The sequence below is a fragment of the Lonchura striata genome, chromosome 25 (genome assembly GCF_046129695.1).
Source record: "Lonchura striata isolate bLonStr1 chromosome 25, bLonStr1.mat, whole genome shotgun sequence".
Lineage (NCBI taxonomy): Eukaryota > Metazoa > Chordata > Aves > Passeriformes > Estrildidae > Lonchura > Lonchura striata.
This window is the reverse complement of record NC_134627.1, coordinates 7241032-7254973: the sequence shown is the minus strand read 5'-3', so window position 1 is coordinate 7254973 and position 13942 is coordinate 7241032. Positions and strand designations below refer to the sequence as shown.

The 13942-nt window shown below is 62.3% G+C and overlaps 3 protein-coding genes across 4 annotated transcripts; 1 reads left to right on the top strand and 2 right to left on the bottom strand.

The window, feature by feature from the left end:
- Positions 1-351: 351 nt before the first annotated feature.
- On the top strand, positions 352-6491 carry PGAP3 (post-GPI attachment to proteins phospholipase 3). 2 transcript variants are annotated; one of them, XM_077788311.1, is made up of 8 exons: positions 352-564; positions 1457-1489; positions 1594-1716; positions 3226-3288; positions 3430-3491; positions 3906-4042; positions 5293-5497; positions 5996-6491. In XM_077788311.1, exons 1-8 carry the CDS (start codon positions 372-374, stop codon positions 6290-6292), a joined length of 1113 nt encoding a protein of 370 aa, XP_077644437.1. In that variant the 5' UTR covers positions 352-371; the 3' UTR covers positions 6293-6491. The 2 variants fall into 2 exon arrangements, with proteins under 2 accessions (XP_077644437.1, XP_077644438.1); XM_077788312.1 differs by having other exon boundaries at positions 1392-1489; positions 1564-1716; positions 5996-6135.
- A 666-nt stretch (positions 6492-7157) lies between these two features.
- Positions 7158-10191, bottom strand: PNMT (phenylethanolamine N-methyltransferase). Its single transcript, XM_021532989.3, has 3 exons — positions 10053-10191; positions 9692-9899; positions 7158-7692 (listed from the first exon to the last, which is right to left on the bottom strand). The coding sequence occupies exons 1-3, from the start codon at positions 10189-10191 to the stop codon at positions 7257-7259; spliced, it is 783 nt and encodes a 260-aa protein (XP_021388664.3). The 3' UTR covers positions 7158-7256.
- A 1887-nt stretch (positions 10192-12078) lies between these two features.
- Positions 12079-13314, bottom strand: TCAP (titin-cap). Its single transcript, XM_021532990.2, has 2 exons — positions 13164-13314; positions 12079-12357 (listed from the first exon to the last, which is right to left on the bottom strand). Exons 1-2 carry the CDS (start codon positions 13310-13312, stop codon positions 12102-12104), a joined length of 405 nt encoding a protein of 134 aa, XP_021388665.1. The 5' UTR covers positions 13313-13314; the 3' UTR covers positions 12079-12101.
- Between the last annotated feature and the right edge of the window lie 628 nt (positions 13315-13942).

Genomic DNA, 13942 nt, shown 5'->3' with positions numbered 1-13942 from the left:
CGTGCTATGAAATGGCCGCGAGGCCCGCAGGACACCGGAGGGTCCCCGCAGGACACCGGGGAGCACCGGGGACCCCCGAAATCCCCGGGCCCCATGGGGGAATATATCCCATGATCCTCTGCGGGGCGGTATGAGGGGGGATATATCCCGTGAGCCTTTGCACAGTACCACTAAGGGGGGATATATCCCATGAGCCTTTGCGCAGTATCACTGAGGGGGGATATATCCCGTGAGCCTTTGCACAGTACCACTGAGGGGGGGATATATCCCATGAGCCTTTGCGCGGTGGCACTGAAGGGGGGATATATCCCACAGTGCCCCGCGCCGCCGCCATCTCCGGGGCGGGCCGGAAGCGGCCGGGCCGGGCGGCGATGGCGGCGCGGCCCGCGCTGCTGCTGCTGCTGCTGCTGATGGCGGCGGCAGCGCCGGACCCGGCGCATGGTTCGCAGGGGGACCGGGAACCGCTGTACCGGGAGTGCCTGAGCCGCTGCGAGCGGCAGAACTGCTCCGGGGCGGCACTGCGGAACTTCCGCGCCCGGCAGCCGCTCTACATGGGCCTGACAGGTACCGCCCCCTCGCGCCCATTGGCTGACAGGGCGGAGGCCACGCCCCCTTGTGAAGCCACGCCCCCCGGCTGCGGGGACTGGGAGGGACTGGGGCTAAACTGGGAAGTACTGGGGAGCCCTGGGCTGGCCTCAGGGCCGTACTGGGGCTTACCGGGGAGCCCTGGGGGTCACTTGGCCTATACTGGTTGTCATTGGGTCATGCTGGTGGTTACTGGGCTGGTTTGGGTCTATACTGGGAGGTGCTGGACTATGAAGTGGGGTCACTGGGCCACACTGGGAAGTCACTGGGCCATACTGGGGAGTCATTGGGCCATACTAGGGGGTCACAGGACCATACTGGGAAGTCACTGAGTCATACTGTGGGGACACTGGGTCATACTGGGAAGTCACTGGGACATACTGGGGAATCACTGGGTCATACTGGGAAGTCACTGGGCCATACTGGGGGATAACCGGGCCATACTGGGGCATACTGGGAGGCACTGGGCCCTACTGGGAAGTCACTATGCCATACTGGGGGATCACTGGACTTTACCAGGACAGATGTTGGGCCAGCCTGGTGACCCCTTAACTATCTGGAGGGACACTGGGCCATACTGGGAAGTCACTGGGCCATACTGGGAGCTACTGGTCCACACTGCTGGTCCCTCCAGATTGCTCAGTGAGGCTGGGGGTGTCCCCGGTGCCACGGGGGTGAACCCCACCCACTCCTTCTGCCCTGAGCTGGGTCAGGGTCACGCTGGGGCATACTGGGCCACACTGGGAAGCACTGGGCCATACTGGGAGGCACTGGGCCATACTGGGAGGCGCTGGTGTGCCCCGCAGGCTGGACGTGCCGGGACGAGTGCCAGTACGAGTGCATGTGGCTGACGGTGCGGCTGTACCAGCAGGGCGGGCACCGCGTGCCCCAGTTCCACGGCAAGGTGAGCCGCCCCTCCCGGCCGGGCCGGGGGGCGGGCCGGGGGTCCCGCTGACCCCTCCCCGCGTCCCCTCGCAGTGGCCCTTCTCCCGGTTCCTGTTTTTCCAGGAGCCCGCCTCCGCCTTGGCCTCCTTCCTCAACGGGCTGGCCAGCCTGGTGATGCTGCTGCGCTACCGGGCGGCCGTGCCCCCCGCCGCGCCCACCTACCCCACCTGCGTCGCCTTCGCCTGGGTGAGCCCCGCGGCCCTTTCCCCGCCTTCTATCCCCCATCCTTTTTTCCACTCTTTTTACCCCATCCTTTTATCCCCCATCCTTTTTTCCACTCTTTTTACCTCATCCTTTTATCCCCCATCCTTTTTTTCCCATCCTTTTTTCCACTCTTTTTACCTCATCCTTTTATCCCCCATCCTTTTTTTCCCCCATCCTTTTTTCCACTCTTTTTACCTCATCCTTTTATCCCCCATCCTTTTTTTCCCATCCTTTTTTCCACTCTTTTTACCTCATCCTTTTATCCCCCATCCTTTTTTCCACTCTTTTTTTCCCCCATCCTTTTTCCACCCATCCTTTTTCTCCCCATCCTTTTTTTCCCATCCTTTTTTCCACTCTTTTTACCTCATCCTTTTATCCCCCATCCTTTTTTCCACTCTTTTTTTCCCCCATCCTTTTTCTCCCCATCCTTTTTTTCCCATCCTTTTTTCCTCTCTTTTTACCTAATCCTTTTATCCCCCATCCTTTTTTCCACTGTTTTTTCCCCCATCCTTTTTCCACCCATCCTTTTTTCCCCTATCCTTTTTGTTTCCTCCATCCTTTTTTTCCCCATTATTTTTTCCCCCCATCCTTTCTTCCACTCTTTTTTTCCCCATCCTTTTTTTCCCCATCCTTTGTTCCACTTTTTCTCCTCATCCTTTTTTCCCTATCTTTTTCCCCCCATCCTTTTTTCCACTCGTTTTTTCCCCCGTCCTTTTTTCTCCCCGTCCTTTCCCCCCCCGTCCTTGTTTTCCCCATCCTTTTATCCTCCATCATTTTTTTTCACTCCTTTTTTTCCCATCCTTTTTCCCCCCATCCTTTTCCCCCATCCTTTCTCTCCCTTTTCCTTACCTTTTCTGTCCCTTTTCCCCTTCTTTCTCTTCCTTTTCCCCTTTCCTTTTCCCTTCTCCTTTCTTTTCTTTCTCTATCTCCCCTCCTTTCCCTTTTCCTCCTTTCCCTTTTCCTCCTTTCCCTTTTCCTCCTTTTCTCCTTTCCCTTTTTCTCATTTCCCATTTTCTCCTTTCCCTTTTCTTTCCATTTCCCTTTTCTTTCCCTTTCCCTTTTCTTTCCCTTTCCCTTTCCCTTTCCTTTTCCTCCTTTCCCTTTTTTCCTTTTTCGCCTTTCCCTTTTTTTCTTCTCCTTTCCCTTTTCTTTCCTTTTCCTCCTTTCCCTTTTTTTCCTTTTCCTCCTTTCCTTTTTTTCCTTTTCCCCCTGTCCCTTTTTTTTTCCCCTGTCCCTTTTTTCCCCATTTTTCCTCCTTTCCCCTTCCCTTTTCCTCCTTTCCCCTTTCTCCTTTTCCCTCCTTTCCCTTCCCCCCTTTCCCTTTTCCTCCCTTTCCTCCCCCACCATTTCCCCTCCTTCCCCCCCATCTCCCCCACAACCCCCTGAACCCCCCAACTCCAGCTCTTCCACCCCCCACCCCATTCCCAGCCCCCCCAAAATGAGGGGCAGGGTCCCCTGACCCCCCAAATCCCAAATTTCCCTTTTTCCCAGGTCTCCTTAAACGCCTGGTTCTGGTCCACCGTGTTCCACACCAGGGACACGGCGCTGACGGAGGTGAGGCAGTGCCACCCCAAATGTCCCCAAACCCCCCCAAATGTCCCCAAACCCCCCAGCTTTGGGGTGCCACCCCACCCGAGTGTCCCCAAACCCCCCCAGTTTTGGGGTGCCCCCGGCTCAGCCCCCCAATCCCCACAGAAGTTGGATTATTTCTGTGCTTCGGCCGTGGTGCTGCACTCCGTGTACCTGTGCTGTGTCAGGTGAGGGGAACTGGGGGAACTGGGCAAACTGGGGGAACTGGGGAGAACTGGGGGAACTGGAGGGAACTGGGGGAACTGGGGAGAACTGGGGGAACTGGGGAGAACTGGGGGAACTGGGGAGAACTGGGGAGAACTGGGGGAACTGGGGGGACTGGGGACAGACTGGGGGACAATGGGAGGTTCTGGGCCATACTGGGAGGACCCTGGGCCATACTGGGAAGACCCCGGGCCATACTGGGAGGACCCCAGGCCATACTGGGAGAACCCCAAGCCATACTGGGAGGACCCCAGGCCATACTGGGAGGACCTCGGGCCATACTGGTTAGACCCTGGGCCATACTGGGAGGACCCTGAGCCATACTGGGAGGACCCTGAGCCATACTGGGAGGACAGTGCCCGTCCCCCCCTGCGCAGGACGCTGGGGCTGCAGCGCCCGGCCTTGCTCAGCATCCTCAGGGCCTTCCTCCTCCTCTTCCTCGCCGGCCACATCTCCTACCTGAGCCTCGTGCGCTTCGACTACGGCTACAACCTGCTGGCCAACGCTGCTGCGGGTGAACTGGGGGCACTGGGGGGCACTGGGAGGCACTGGGGGGCACTGGGAGGGACTGGGGGACACTGGAGCTGCACTGGGGCTGTGTCCAGGGTCAGTCTGTGCCCTCCCCATCCTTGAGCCCCCCTGTCAATGATCCCCCCCTGTTTCCCCAGGAATTCTGACAGAGTTTGGGCACTCCCCCGTTCCTGTTTCCCCAGGAATTCTGACAGAATTTGGGCACCCCCTGTTCCTGTTTCCCCAGGAATTCTGACAGTTTGGGCACTCCCCTGTTCCTTTTTTCCCCAAGAACTCTGACAGACAGAGTTTGGGCACCCCCTCTCCCTGATCCCCATTTCCCCAGGAATTCTGACAGAGTTTGGGCACCTCTCTGTTCCCTGTTTCCCCAGGAATTCTGACTGGGGTTTGGGCACTCCCCTCTCCCTGATCCCCTGTTTCCCTAGGAATTCTGACAGAATTTGGGCTCCCCTCTCCCCATTCCCCCACGTTTCCCCAGGAATTCTGACAGAGTTTGGGCACTCCCCTGTTCCTGTTTCCCCAGGAATTCTGACAGAGTTTGGGCACTCCCCTGTTCCTGTTTCCCCAGGAATTCTGACCGGGGTTTGGGCACCCCCTGTTCCTGTTTCCCCAGGAATTCTGACAGAGTTTGGGCACCCCCTGTTCCTGTTTCCCCAGGAATTCTGACAGAATTTGGGCACTCCCCTGTTCCTGTTTCCCCAGGAATTCTGACAGAATTTGGGCACTCCCCCATTCCTGTTTCCCCAGGAATTCTGACAGAATTTGGGCACTCCCCTGTTCCTGTTTCCCCAGGAATTCTGACAGAATTTGGGCACTCCCCCATTCCTGTTTCCCCAGGAATTCTGACAGTTTGGGCACTCCCCTGTTCCTGTTTCCCCAGGAATTCTGACAGAATTTGGGCACTCCCCTGTTCCTGTTTCCCCAGGAATTCTGACAGTTTGGGCACTCCCCTGTTCCTTTTTTCCCCAAGAACTCTGACAGAATTTGGGCACTCCCCTGTTCCTGTTTCCCCAGGAATTCTCACCGGGGTTTGGGCACCCCCTGTTCCTGTTTCCCCAGGAATTCTGACAGAATTTGGGCACTCCCCTGTTCCTGTTTCCCCAGGAATTCTGACTGGAGTTTGGGCACCCCCTGTTCCTGTTTCCCCAGGAATTCTCACCGGGGTCTGGGCTCCCCACTCCCCGCGGGCTTCGGCGGCACCGTGACGCCGCCGCTGCTCTCGTCCCTTCCCAGGCACGCTGACGGTGGCGTGGTGGCTGCGCTGGTGCCTGCGCCAGGCCCGGCGCCTGCCGCACGTCTGGAAATGCGCGGCCGCCGTGCTGCTGCTCCAGGCGCTGGCGCTGCTCGAGCTCCTCGACTTCCCCCCGCTGCTCTGGGTGCTGGACGCCCACGCGCTCTGGCACATCGGGACCATCCCCCTCAACGTGCTCTTCTACAGGTCACTGACACACCCCACCTTCACCTCTTTCCCCGTGTAAAATTGGGGTGAGGGGCTCCCCGTGTTCCCCAGGGAGCCCCGCGGGGTCTGGGGGGTGTTGGAGACTCTGCACCCTTTAGAAATTTGGGTATTCCGGGCCCATCGTGGTCTGTGGGGTTCTCAGCATCCCCCTCTTGAAATTTGGGGGCTCAGGGGCCCTGCAGTTTTCTGCGGGGTGCTGGGAGTCCCAACCTCGGCACCGAGGTGTCGGCGACCCCGCTGTGGGTGCTGTGTGCCCTGCTGTGGAAATCGGGGTGCTGAGCACCCCCTCAGTTCCCCGTGGGATGTTCTTGGTGCTTCTCTTGCCTTTGGGGTGCACAGACATCCCCCTCACCTTGAAATCGGGGTGCTGGGGGAACCCCGGGGTTGCTGTGCTCAGTGTCGGGTTCAAAGCTCCCCTAAACCCCCTCCCTGTTCCCCGGGGCAATCCCTCCCTTCATCCCCCCCTTGTCCCCCCAGTTTCTTGATGGACGACAGCCTCTACCTCCTGAAGGCCAACTCCGACCTCTTCAAAGTGGACTAGAGCTGCTGGGGGGGGGTGGGCAACGCCCCCCGTGCCCCCCCAGGGCCCTGCCCTGCCCTGTGCCAAGCGACCTCCTGCCCCCACCCCGGTTTTGCCTTTTGAGGTTTGTTTTTCTCCCCCCAAGCCCCGTGCATCTTCCCAGGGGGGTGGGAACCCCCCCACTGCTGGGCACAGAGGGGTCAAGGACAGCTGAGCCCCCTCCCCGTGCTGAGCTGGGGACCCCCACGAGGTGACAGTGGCTACTGGGGGGCGTGTGGGTGATTGGGGGGGTGGTCTGTGTGTATGGGGGGGGGCTCTGCCAGAGGTGGGGGGTGTTGTGTGGGTGCCTTGGGGGCTGGGTGTGCCCCCTCCCAGCCCAGAGGGGCTGTGCCCCCCCCATTCTCCCTTCCCCGGGTGTGCTGTGGGATGTGAATAAAGCTGAGTTTAATCTGTGCCGAGCTGGGTTCTTGTCCCCTCCCCGTGTCCCCTCCCTGCCCCATGGGCACCCTGTGCCCCCCTGCCGTCCCCAGCCCCATGTCTGCTCCCCCCCACCCCCAGTGTACCCCATTCCCTTTTGCTGTCACCCCTTACCCACGGTCTTGCACCCCATTTCCCACCCTGTTTTAACTCTGTCCCGCCCTGTGCGCCCCAAAATCCCCTCCATGTGTCCCAAACCCCCTCGGTGTTCCCCAACCCCTTCAGCACACCCCATATCCCCCCATCTTTCACCCCTCACCCTGCACCCCCATTTTGCTCTCTGTACCCCCATTTGTGCCCCATATCCCCCTGCTGAGAACCCACCCACCCATCCCATCCTGCCCTTACCCTTCACCCATCTCCCACGCTGCTCTCACCCCATTTCCCCCCCACCCAGGGGGTCCCTGACCCCCCCCAGATCTCCATGCACCCCTTCCCCAAACCCTCAGCGCCGTCTCCATCCTCTGCCACAACCTCATCCTTTATTGCCACAACCTCATCCTTTATGCCACAACCACCCATCCCATCCTGCCCTTACCCTTCACCCATCTCCCAGCTGCTCTCACCCCATTTCCCCCCCACCCAGGGGTCCCTGACCCCCCCCAGATCTCCATGCACCCCCTCAGCACCGTCTCCATCCTCTGCCACAACCTCATCCTTTATTGGATGTCACCCACCCCCCTCACCCATCGGGTTGCCGGGGCGGCGAGGGATTTCCCGGAGCTTTCCCGTGGATCCCCTTCAAGCTTCCAGCGGTTTTTGCGCGTGGGCGAAGAACACCCCGTCCACATCATCCACGCCGGTGCGGAGCGCGGGGGGCATGGCGTAACTCCGCAGCTCCCGCAGCGCGAAGCCCGCGGCCGCCAGCGCCTCCCGCACGTCCGACTCCTGCAGCGGCACCACGGGCAGGCGAGCGGGGCCCGCCAGGTAGAAGGACTCGCCCAGGGCTCCCAGCAGCACAGCGTGGCCCCCGGGCCGCAGCAGGTTGCCAACGTGGGCGAGTGCCCGCACGAAAGCGGCGCGGTCGGGGCTCACGGCCTCCAGGCAGAAGGCGGAGAGCAGCGCGTCCGCCCGCGGCCGCAGCGGGGTGCCCAGCGGCTCCGGGCGGTGCACGTCGATGGGCAGGATCCGGCGGAGGCGCTGCCGGAGGCGCCGCTCCTTGTCCTGCCACGGCTCCCTGAGGAGCGGGGGGAACAGGGGAAAAGGGGTGGTGGGGAGTGGGATGGGGAGCGGGGGGCGTGGGGAGGGGATTGAGCCGGGAAAGGCAGGGATGTGGGGGGGGGGGGGATGGAGCCCATGTCGATGGGGATGGGATCGATCCAGTGGGGATGTGGGGAGGGGATTGATCCAGTGTCCATAGGGATGTGGGGGGGGGGGGGGATGGATCCCGTGACGATGGGGATGGGATGAGGATGGGATCGATCCAGTGGGGATGTGGGGATGGGGTCAATCCAGTGGGGATGGGGTCAATCCAGTGAGAATTTGGGGATGGGATCAATCCAGTGGGGATGTGGGATGGGGTCAGTCCAGTGGGGATGGGGTCAGTCCAGTGGGGATGTGGGGATGGGGTCAATCCAGTGGGGATGTGGGGATGGGGTCAGTCCAGTGGGGATGGGATCAATCCAGTGGGGATGTGGGGATGGGGTCAGTCCAGTGGGGATGTGGGGATGGGGTCAGTCCAGTGGGGATGGGGTCAATCCAGTGAGAATGTGGGGATGGGATCAATCCAGTGAAAATGTGGGGATTTGGGGGTGGGATGGATCCCGTGTCGATGGGGATTAGGCTGGGATCAATCCAGTGGGGATGTGGGGATGGGATGGATCCCGTGACGATGGGGATGGGATGGGATGGGATCGATCCAGTGGGGATGTGGGGATGGAATCGATCCAGTCCAAGGGATGTGGGGGTGGGATTGATCCAGCATCCACAGGGATGTGGGGATGGGATCAATCCAGCATCCATGGAGACGTGGGGATGGGGTCGATCCTGTATCAACGCGGATGTGGGGATGGGATCCATCCAGCATCCACAAGGATGTGGGGTTGGGGTCAATCCAGAACAGACAGGCGTGTGAGGGGATCAATCTAGTATCCATGGGGATGGGACCCATCCAGTATTCATGGGGATAAGGGGATGGGATCCACCTGGTACTCAGGGGAGTGTGGGGATGGGATCAATTTGGCACATGCAGGGATGTGGGGATGGGATGTGGGAATGGGATCAGTCCAGCACACACAGGGATGTGGGGATGGGATCAATCCAGCAGACAAAAGGGAGGTGAGGATGGAATTGAGCAGGGATGTGGGGTGGGATTGTGCAGGGTAGTAGGGATTGGGTGGGCATTGACCTGGGACACACAGGGAAGTGGGGATGGGATTGGTCCAGCACACACAGGGATGTGGGGATGGGATTTGGGGATGGGATCAGTCCAGTGCACACAGGGAACTGGGGATGGGATGTGGAGATGGGATCGGTCCAGCACACACAGGGATATGGGGACGGGATCCTGCAGGGGTGTGAGGTGGGATGCCCATTCCAGAACCTACCAGGAGGAGGATTGCACCAGGGCAAACCCAACATGCACAGGGACAAAGGGACAGGATCTCCTGGGGACCAACCCAGCAGCTGCAGGGATGTGGGGATGGGATCCAGGAGGGATTGACCCAACAGCCACAGGGATTTGGGAACAGCCAGGAGGGATTGACCCAACAGCCACAGGGATTTGGGAACAGCCAGGAGGGATTGACCCAACAGCCACAGGGATTTGGGAACAGCCAGGAGGGATTGACCCAACAGCCACAGGGATTTGGGAACAGGATCAGCTGGGCAGGCTCCTGTGGGGATCAACCCTTCACGCACAGGCACAGAGGCAGGATTCCGTGGATGTGTGAGGCTGGGACCCTGCAGGGACATGGGGCTGTGAACCCATGGGATTTGGGAACAGCGAGGATGTGGGGCCGCGATGCCATGGCATTTTGGTGACATGGTCCCGCAGGGATCACCTCGGCATCTGAGGGAAAATGTGGCTGTGATCCCACGGGATTCAGGGACATTATTCCACAGGGATCAACCCAGGATCTGTGATCCCGTGGATTTTGGGGACACAATCCAGCAGGGACCACCCCCCTCCTCCTGGGCTCCCTCGGCCCCCCCAGACACCCCCCTGGCCCCCCTACCCGCGCCCCTCGATCTTGCAGACGTGCTGGATGAAGGGGCTCCAGTCGAAGGTCCCGGGCTCGCCCCGCGCCCACCGGCCCAGCTCCTCCCGGTTCACCGCCAGGTAATCGGTGGCCACGATCTCCTCGAAGTGGTCGCAGGCGCTCAGCAGTTGGTAGATGGTGGGGCCCGTGCCCACATCGATCAACGTCCTGCCCCGGATCTCACCTGGGAGGGGACAGGACGCGTGGTGGGGGGAGAGATCCTCACAACAATCAGGGAACCGGGCAAACCAGGCAGGAGCAGAGGAGCTGCCCGCGGGCGCTCCGTGCCTCAGTTTCCCCACCGCACTGGAGGGCTTCCCCGCCGCCTTCCTCTCACCGCTGGCGAAGGTCTCGGCCAGGCATCGCAGCTTCCAGGGCACCACGAACTCCTCGGAGGAGAAATCGGCGCGGGGTGGGAGGTAATTGTTGCGCAGGTACGCGCGGGGGTCGAAGTGCTCGTAGGCCGGGCTGCTCATGGCGAGGGGCTGCGGCTCCGGCCCCGCCGCCGCCGCCTTTTATCCCTGCCCGGCCCGGGGGGGCGGCGGGGAGCCGTGACGGCCCCATCCATCCCTCCCGCATCCCTCCATCCATCATCCGTGCCGCCTAACCCGGTTAGCGCCGCGCCCCGGGGCCGCGGCCGGATCCGGCCCGGGGCTGAGAACGGCTGAGAACGGCGCTCCGGGCACCCGGGAATCAATCCGGGAATCCGGGAATCCCGGCCCCGGGCCCGGCAGATTTGGTCCTCCCGCCCCCCCAGATGCGGCTGTGACCCCTCCGTGCTGCCCCAGCCCAGGGGTGTCCCATGGGATGAGGATGGAGAGGGACTGGGAGAGGGGCAGAAATAAGAAAGGAATGGGATGGGGATGGAAATTTGGAGGGATTTGGGATGGGACTGGGATGGGGATGGAAATTTGGAGGGATTTGGGATGGGACTTGGATGGGGATGGAAATTTGGAGGGATTTGGGATGGGGATGGGAATTTGGAGGGATTTGGGATGGGGATGGAAATTTGGAGGGATTTGGGATGGGGATGGAAATTTGGAGGGATTTGGGATGGGGATGGAAATTTGAGGGATTTGGGATGGGGATGGAAATTTGGAGGGATTTGGGATGGGACTGGGATGGGGATGGAAATTTGGAGGGATTTGGGCGGGATGGGGATGGGAATTTGGACAGATTTGGTTGGAATGGGATGGGAATATGGAGGGTTTCCCAGTGCTCCCAGTGCTCCCAGTGTTCCCAGTGCCCCCAGTGTCCCCAGTGCCCCCAGTGTTCCCAGTGCCCCCAGTGCTCCCAGTGCTCCCAGTGTTCCCAGTGCCCCCAGTGCTCCCAGTGTTCCCAGTGCCCCCAGTGTCCCCAGTGCTCCCATTGTTCCCAGTGTTCCCAGTGCTCCCAGTGCTCCCAGTGCCCCCAGTGCCCCCAGTTCTCCCAGTGCCCCCAGTTCTCCCAGTGCTCCCAGTGTTCCCAGTGCTCCCAGTGTTCCCAGTGCCCCCAGTTCTCCCAGTGCCCCCAGTGCCCCCAGTGCCCCCAGTGTTCCCAGTGCTCCCAGTGCTCCGGGACAAGGAGCAGGGTGGTTCCCACTGATGGGGCTGGGGGTGTTGTAGGACCCCAAATCCCGCCTGTGCCGGGGCTGTTGAGGGGGGGATGAAGATGAGGGACAGGAGGGAGGAAGGGCGGGACGGGGCCGGGCTCGGGGAGGGCACAGAGCCTGGCGAGGGCCCAGGGACAGCGGGATGCCGAGCGGGAACAGCTAATCTGGGCACCGCAGGACCTGGCACCGGGTGGGCGATGCGGGGGGGGTTACATAAGCACAGCCCCCCCTCACCCAGACCCCCCCGGTCCCATAAGACACCGGGTCCCTCCAGCTGCCGTGCCTCAGTTTCCCCTGTGCCACCATACACAATCCCTGTCCCCCTAAATCTTGCCCCCCACCCTGGTACCCCCCCCAAAAAGACGCCGAGGTGCCAAGGCAGGCGTTTTATTGCCGTGCAAAGACCGCGGTTGGTACCGCAGCCCCCCCATCCCCTCCATGCCCCCCACCACCCCACCCAGGGCGCCCTCCAGCCCCGGGCGGGTTTCAGCGCTCCTCATCCTCGCATTCCCATCTTTTCGCCAGGGAAACTGAGTCACGCCGGAGCTGCCGGGAGCCCCCCGAAGGGCGGGAGCGCCCCCGACCCGCGGGGTCCTCATCCCCACCGGCCTCCACGACGCCCACAGCGGGGTGGGGTCCCACGCGAGTGGGAGCCCACCCCCACCTGCCCCCGCCTTCCTGCGCTGCCTCTCTTCGGGGCGGGCTGAGCAGACCCAGGCGTGTGGGTCCCCCCCAGCCCCCCAACATCACCCCCCGACCCCCCAGCCCCGACCTCCCCCGGCCCCTCTGCCGCGCTCAGCCCCGCTGGGCTTCGTGGGAGAGGGAGCGGGAGAGGGTGCGGGGAACGCCCCCCTTGGCACCGCGGAGGTCCGAGGGGGCGAAGAGGGGCACGGGGAGGGTGCGGGCGTAGGGCAGGAGGTGCTGGGTGGGGGGTTGGCCCAGGACCCCCACCCGCAGCAGCCCCCAGGGCGAGCGCTGCTCCAGCAGCCGCACGGCCCCGCGCTGCTCCAGCGTCTCCCGGCGCTGCGTGGCCGCCTCCCGCCGGCACCACCTGGGCACGGGGACACTCGTGGGGGGACCGAGCCAGACCCTCACCTCCTGCTCTGAGCCTTTGGGGTCACCCCACACCCCCCCCCAGGACTCCTGGAGACCACCACGTCCCGTCCCACCCCGTGGGATACTCCCCCCCTTGTCCCATGGATCTGCTCAGCCCCGTGGAGACCCCCGAGTTCTCCGGGCTCCTTGTGGGATCTCGGCCTCCCCCAGCCCCATAGAGACCCCCATTTGCTCACAGGAACCCCCGAGATCTTCCCAGTCCCTCTTGGATACCCCCCAGAACCCCCCTGGAGCTTCCCTGATCCCACAGGGACCCTCGGAAACCCCCAAAACCCCAAGACCCCCCAGAAACCTCATAAGTTGGGACACTTGGAGCCCAAAGACTCCACGGAAACACCCAAATTTGGGACCTTTGGGCTTCCCAAAACCCCTGGAAACCTCATAATCTGGGATACTTGGAGCCCAAAGACCCCACGGAAACACCCAAATTTGGGACTTTTGGGCTTCCCAAAACCCCATCAGCACTCTTGGGAGTCTCCTACAGCCCCAAACCCCCCCACGGAAACCCCTAATTTTGGAACCACCCCACAACCCCATGGAAACCCCGTATTTTAGGACCCTCGTAGCCCCTCAAAACCCTACGGAGACCCCACAACTTGAAACGCTCGGAGCCTCCTACAACCCCACGGAACCCCGCATTCCAGAACACCCCACAAACGGCAAGAAAACCTTCCCCCCCAAATCCTCCAGCACCCAACACCCCCAGTGCCCCCCTGGCACCCCTCCGGCCGTGCCCCTCACCCGTCCTCGGGCCGGGAGCTGAGCTCCAGGTCCAGCCACTCGGCGCTGAAGGTTTCCCTCCTGCCCACGTCCTCCTCCCGGAGCCGGCAGCCCAGGCGGGCCGAGAGCAGCCCCCTGGAGCCCCCCAGCACCGCGCCAGGGCCCACCATGGTGCCGCTGTCCTCCCCCTCCCCGTGCCCTCCCCGCTTTTATGGCCCCGCCGGGGCTATTTTGGGACGCGCCGCTGGCACCGAGCGCTGCCAAAGGAGGGGGGGTGGCACCTCGGACACGTGTGTGGCACCCACGGGTGTGTCCCCTCCCCTCTGCCCGCCTTGGGGACGAGGGGCAAACCCTGCCAGCAACGTGATGGCAGCGGCAGGACCCGCCCTGGCACCTGCCCAGGGCACGGCTGGCCTTTCGCTGTCCCCTCCACAGCGCCGGGGTGTCGTGTGCCACCTCGGTGCCACCTCGGTGCCACCCCAGTGCCACCCACAGCTGGACACTGGGGTCCCTCCCAGAGTGTCCCCACCCAGCACAGGACAGGGGTTTGGGGCTGTGGGGACCCCCAAATGGGCGTTTGTAGGGTTAGCAGTGGGGTGCCAGTGATCCAGGGCTCGTGTGGACGTGGCTGGTGACAGAGGGGACGTGGCTGGTGACAGAGGGGACGTGGCTGGTGACACCCCCAGAGCTGCCCCCAGGCGTGGGGGTCCCACCCCAGCGGATGACCCCAGGGGTGGAGGGGCCCCGGGCACAGCTGGCGCAGACAGAAATGCTCCAGGACGACAGAGCTGCTGGTGCCA

Coding starts and splice junctions, on each gene's coding strand:
- PGAP3 (XM_077788311.1), top strand. CDS start 372: ATGGCGGCGCGGCCCGCGCTGCTGCTGCTGCTGCTGCTGATGGCGGCG. Junction 3,289..3,429: donor GGGACACGGCGCTGACGGAG/GTGAGGCAGTGC, acceptor CAATCCCCACAG/AAGTTGGATTATTTCTGTGC. Junction 3,492..3,905: donor GTGTACCTGTGCTGTGTCAG/GTGAGGGGAACT, acceptor CCCCCTGCGCAG/GACGCTGGGGCTGCAGCGCC.
- TCAP (XM_021532990.2), bottom strand. CDS start 13,312: ATGGTGGGCCCTGGCGCGGTGCTGGGGGGCTCCAGGGGGCTGCTCTCG. Junction 12,358..13,163: donor AGCTCCCGGCCCGAGGACGG/GTGAGGGGCACG, acceptor CCCCGTGCCCAG/GTGGTGCCGGCGGGAGGCGG.
- PNMT (XM_021532989.3), bottom strand. CDS start 10,191: ATGAGCAGCCCGGCCTACGAGCACTTCGACCCCCGCGCGTACCTGCGC. Junction 9,900..10,052: donor GGCCGAGACCTTCGCCAGCG/GTGAGAGGAAGG, acceptor GTCCCCTCCCAG/GTGAGATCCGGGGCAGGACG. Junction 7,693..9,691: donor TGCAAGATCGAGGGGCGCGG/GTAGGGGGGCCA, acceptor CCCGCTCCTCAG/GGAGCCGTGGCAGGACAAGG.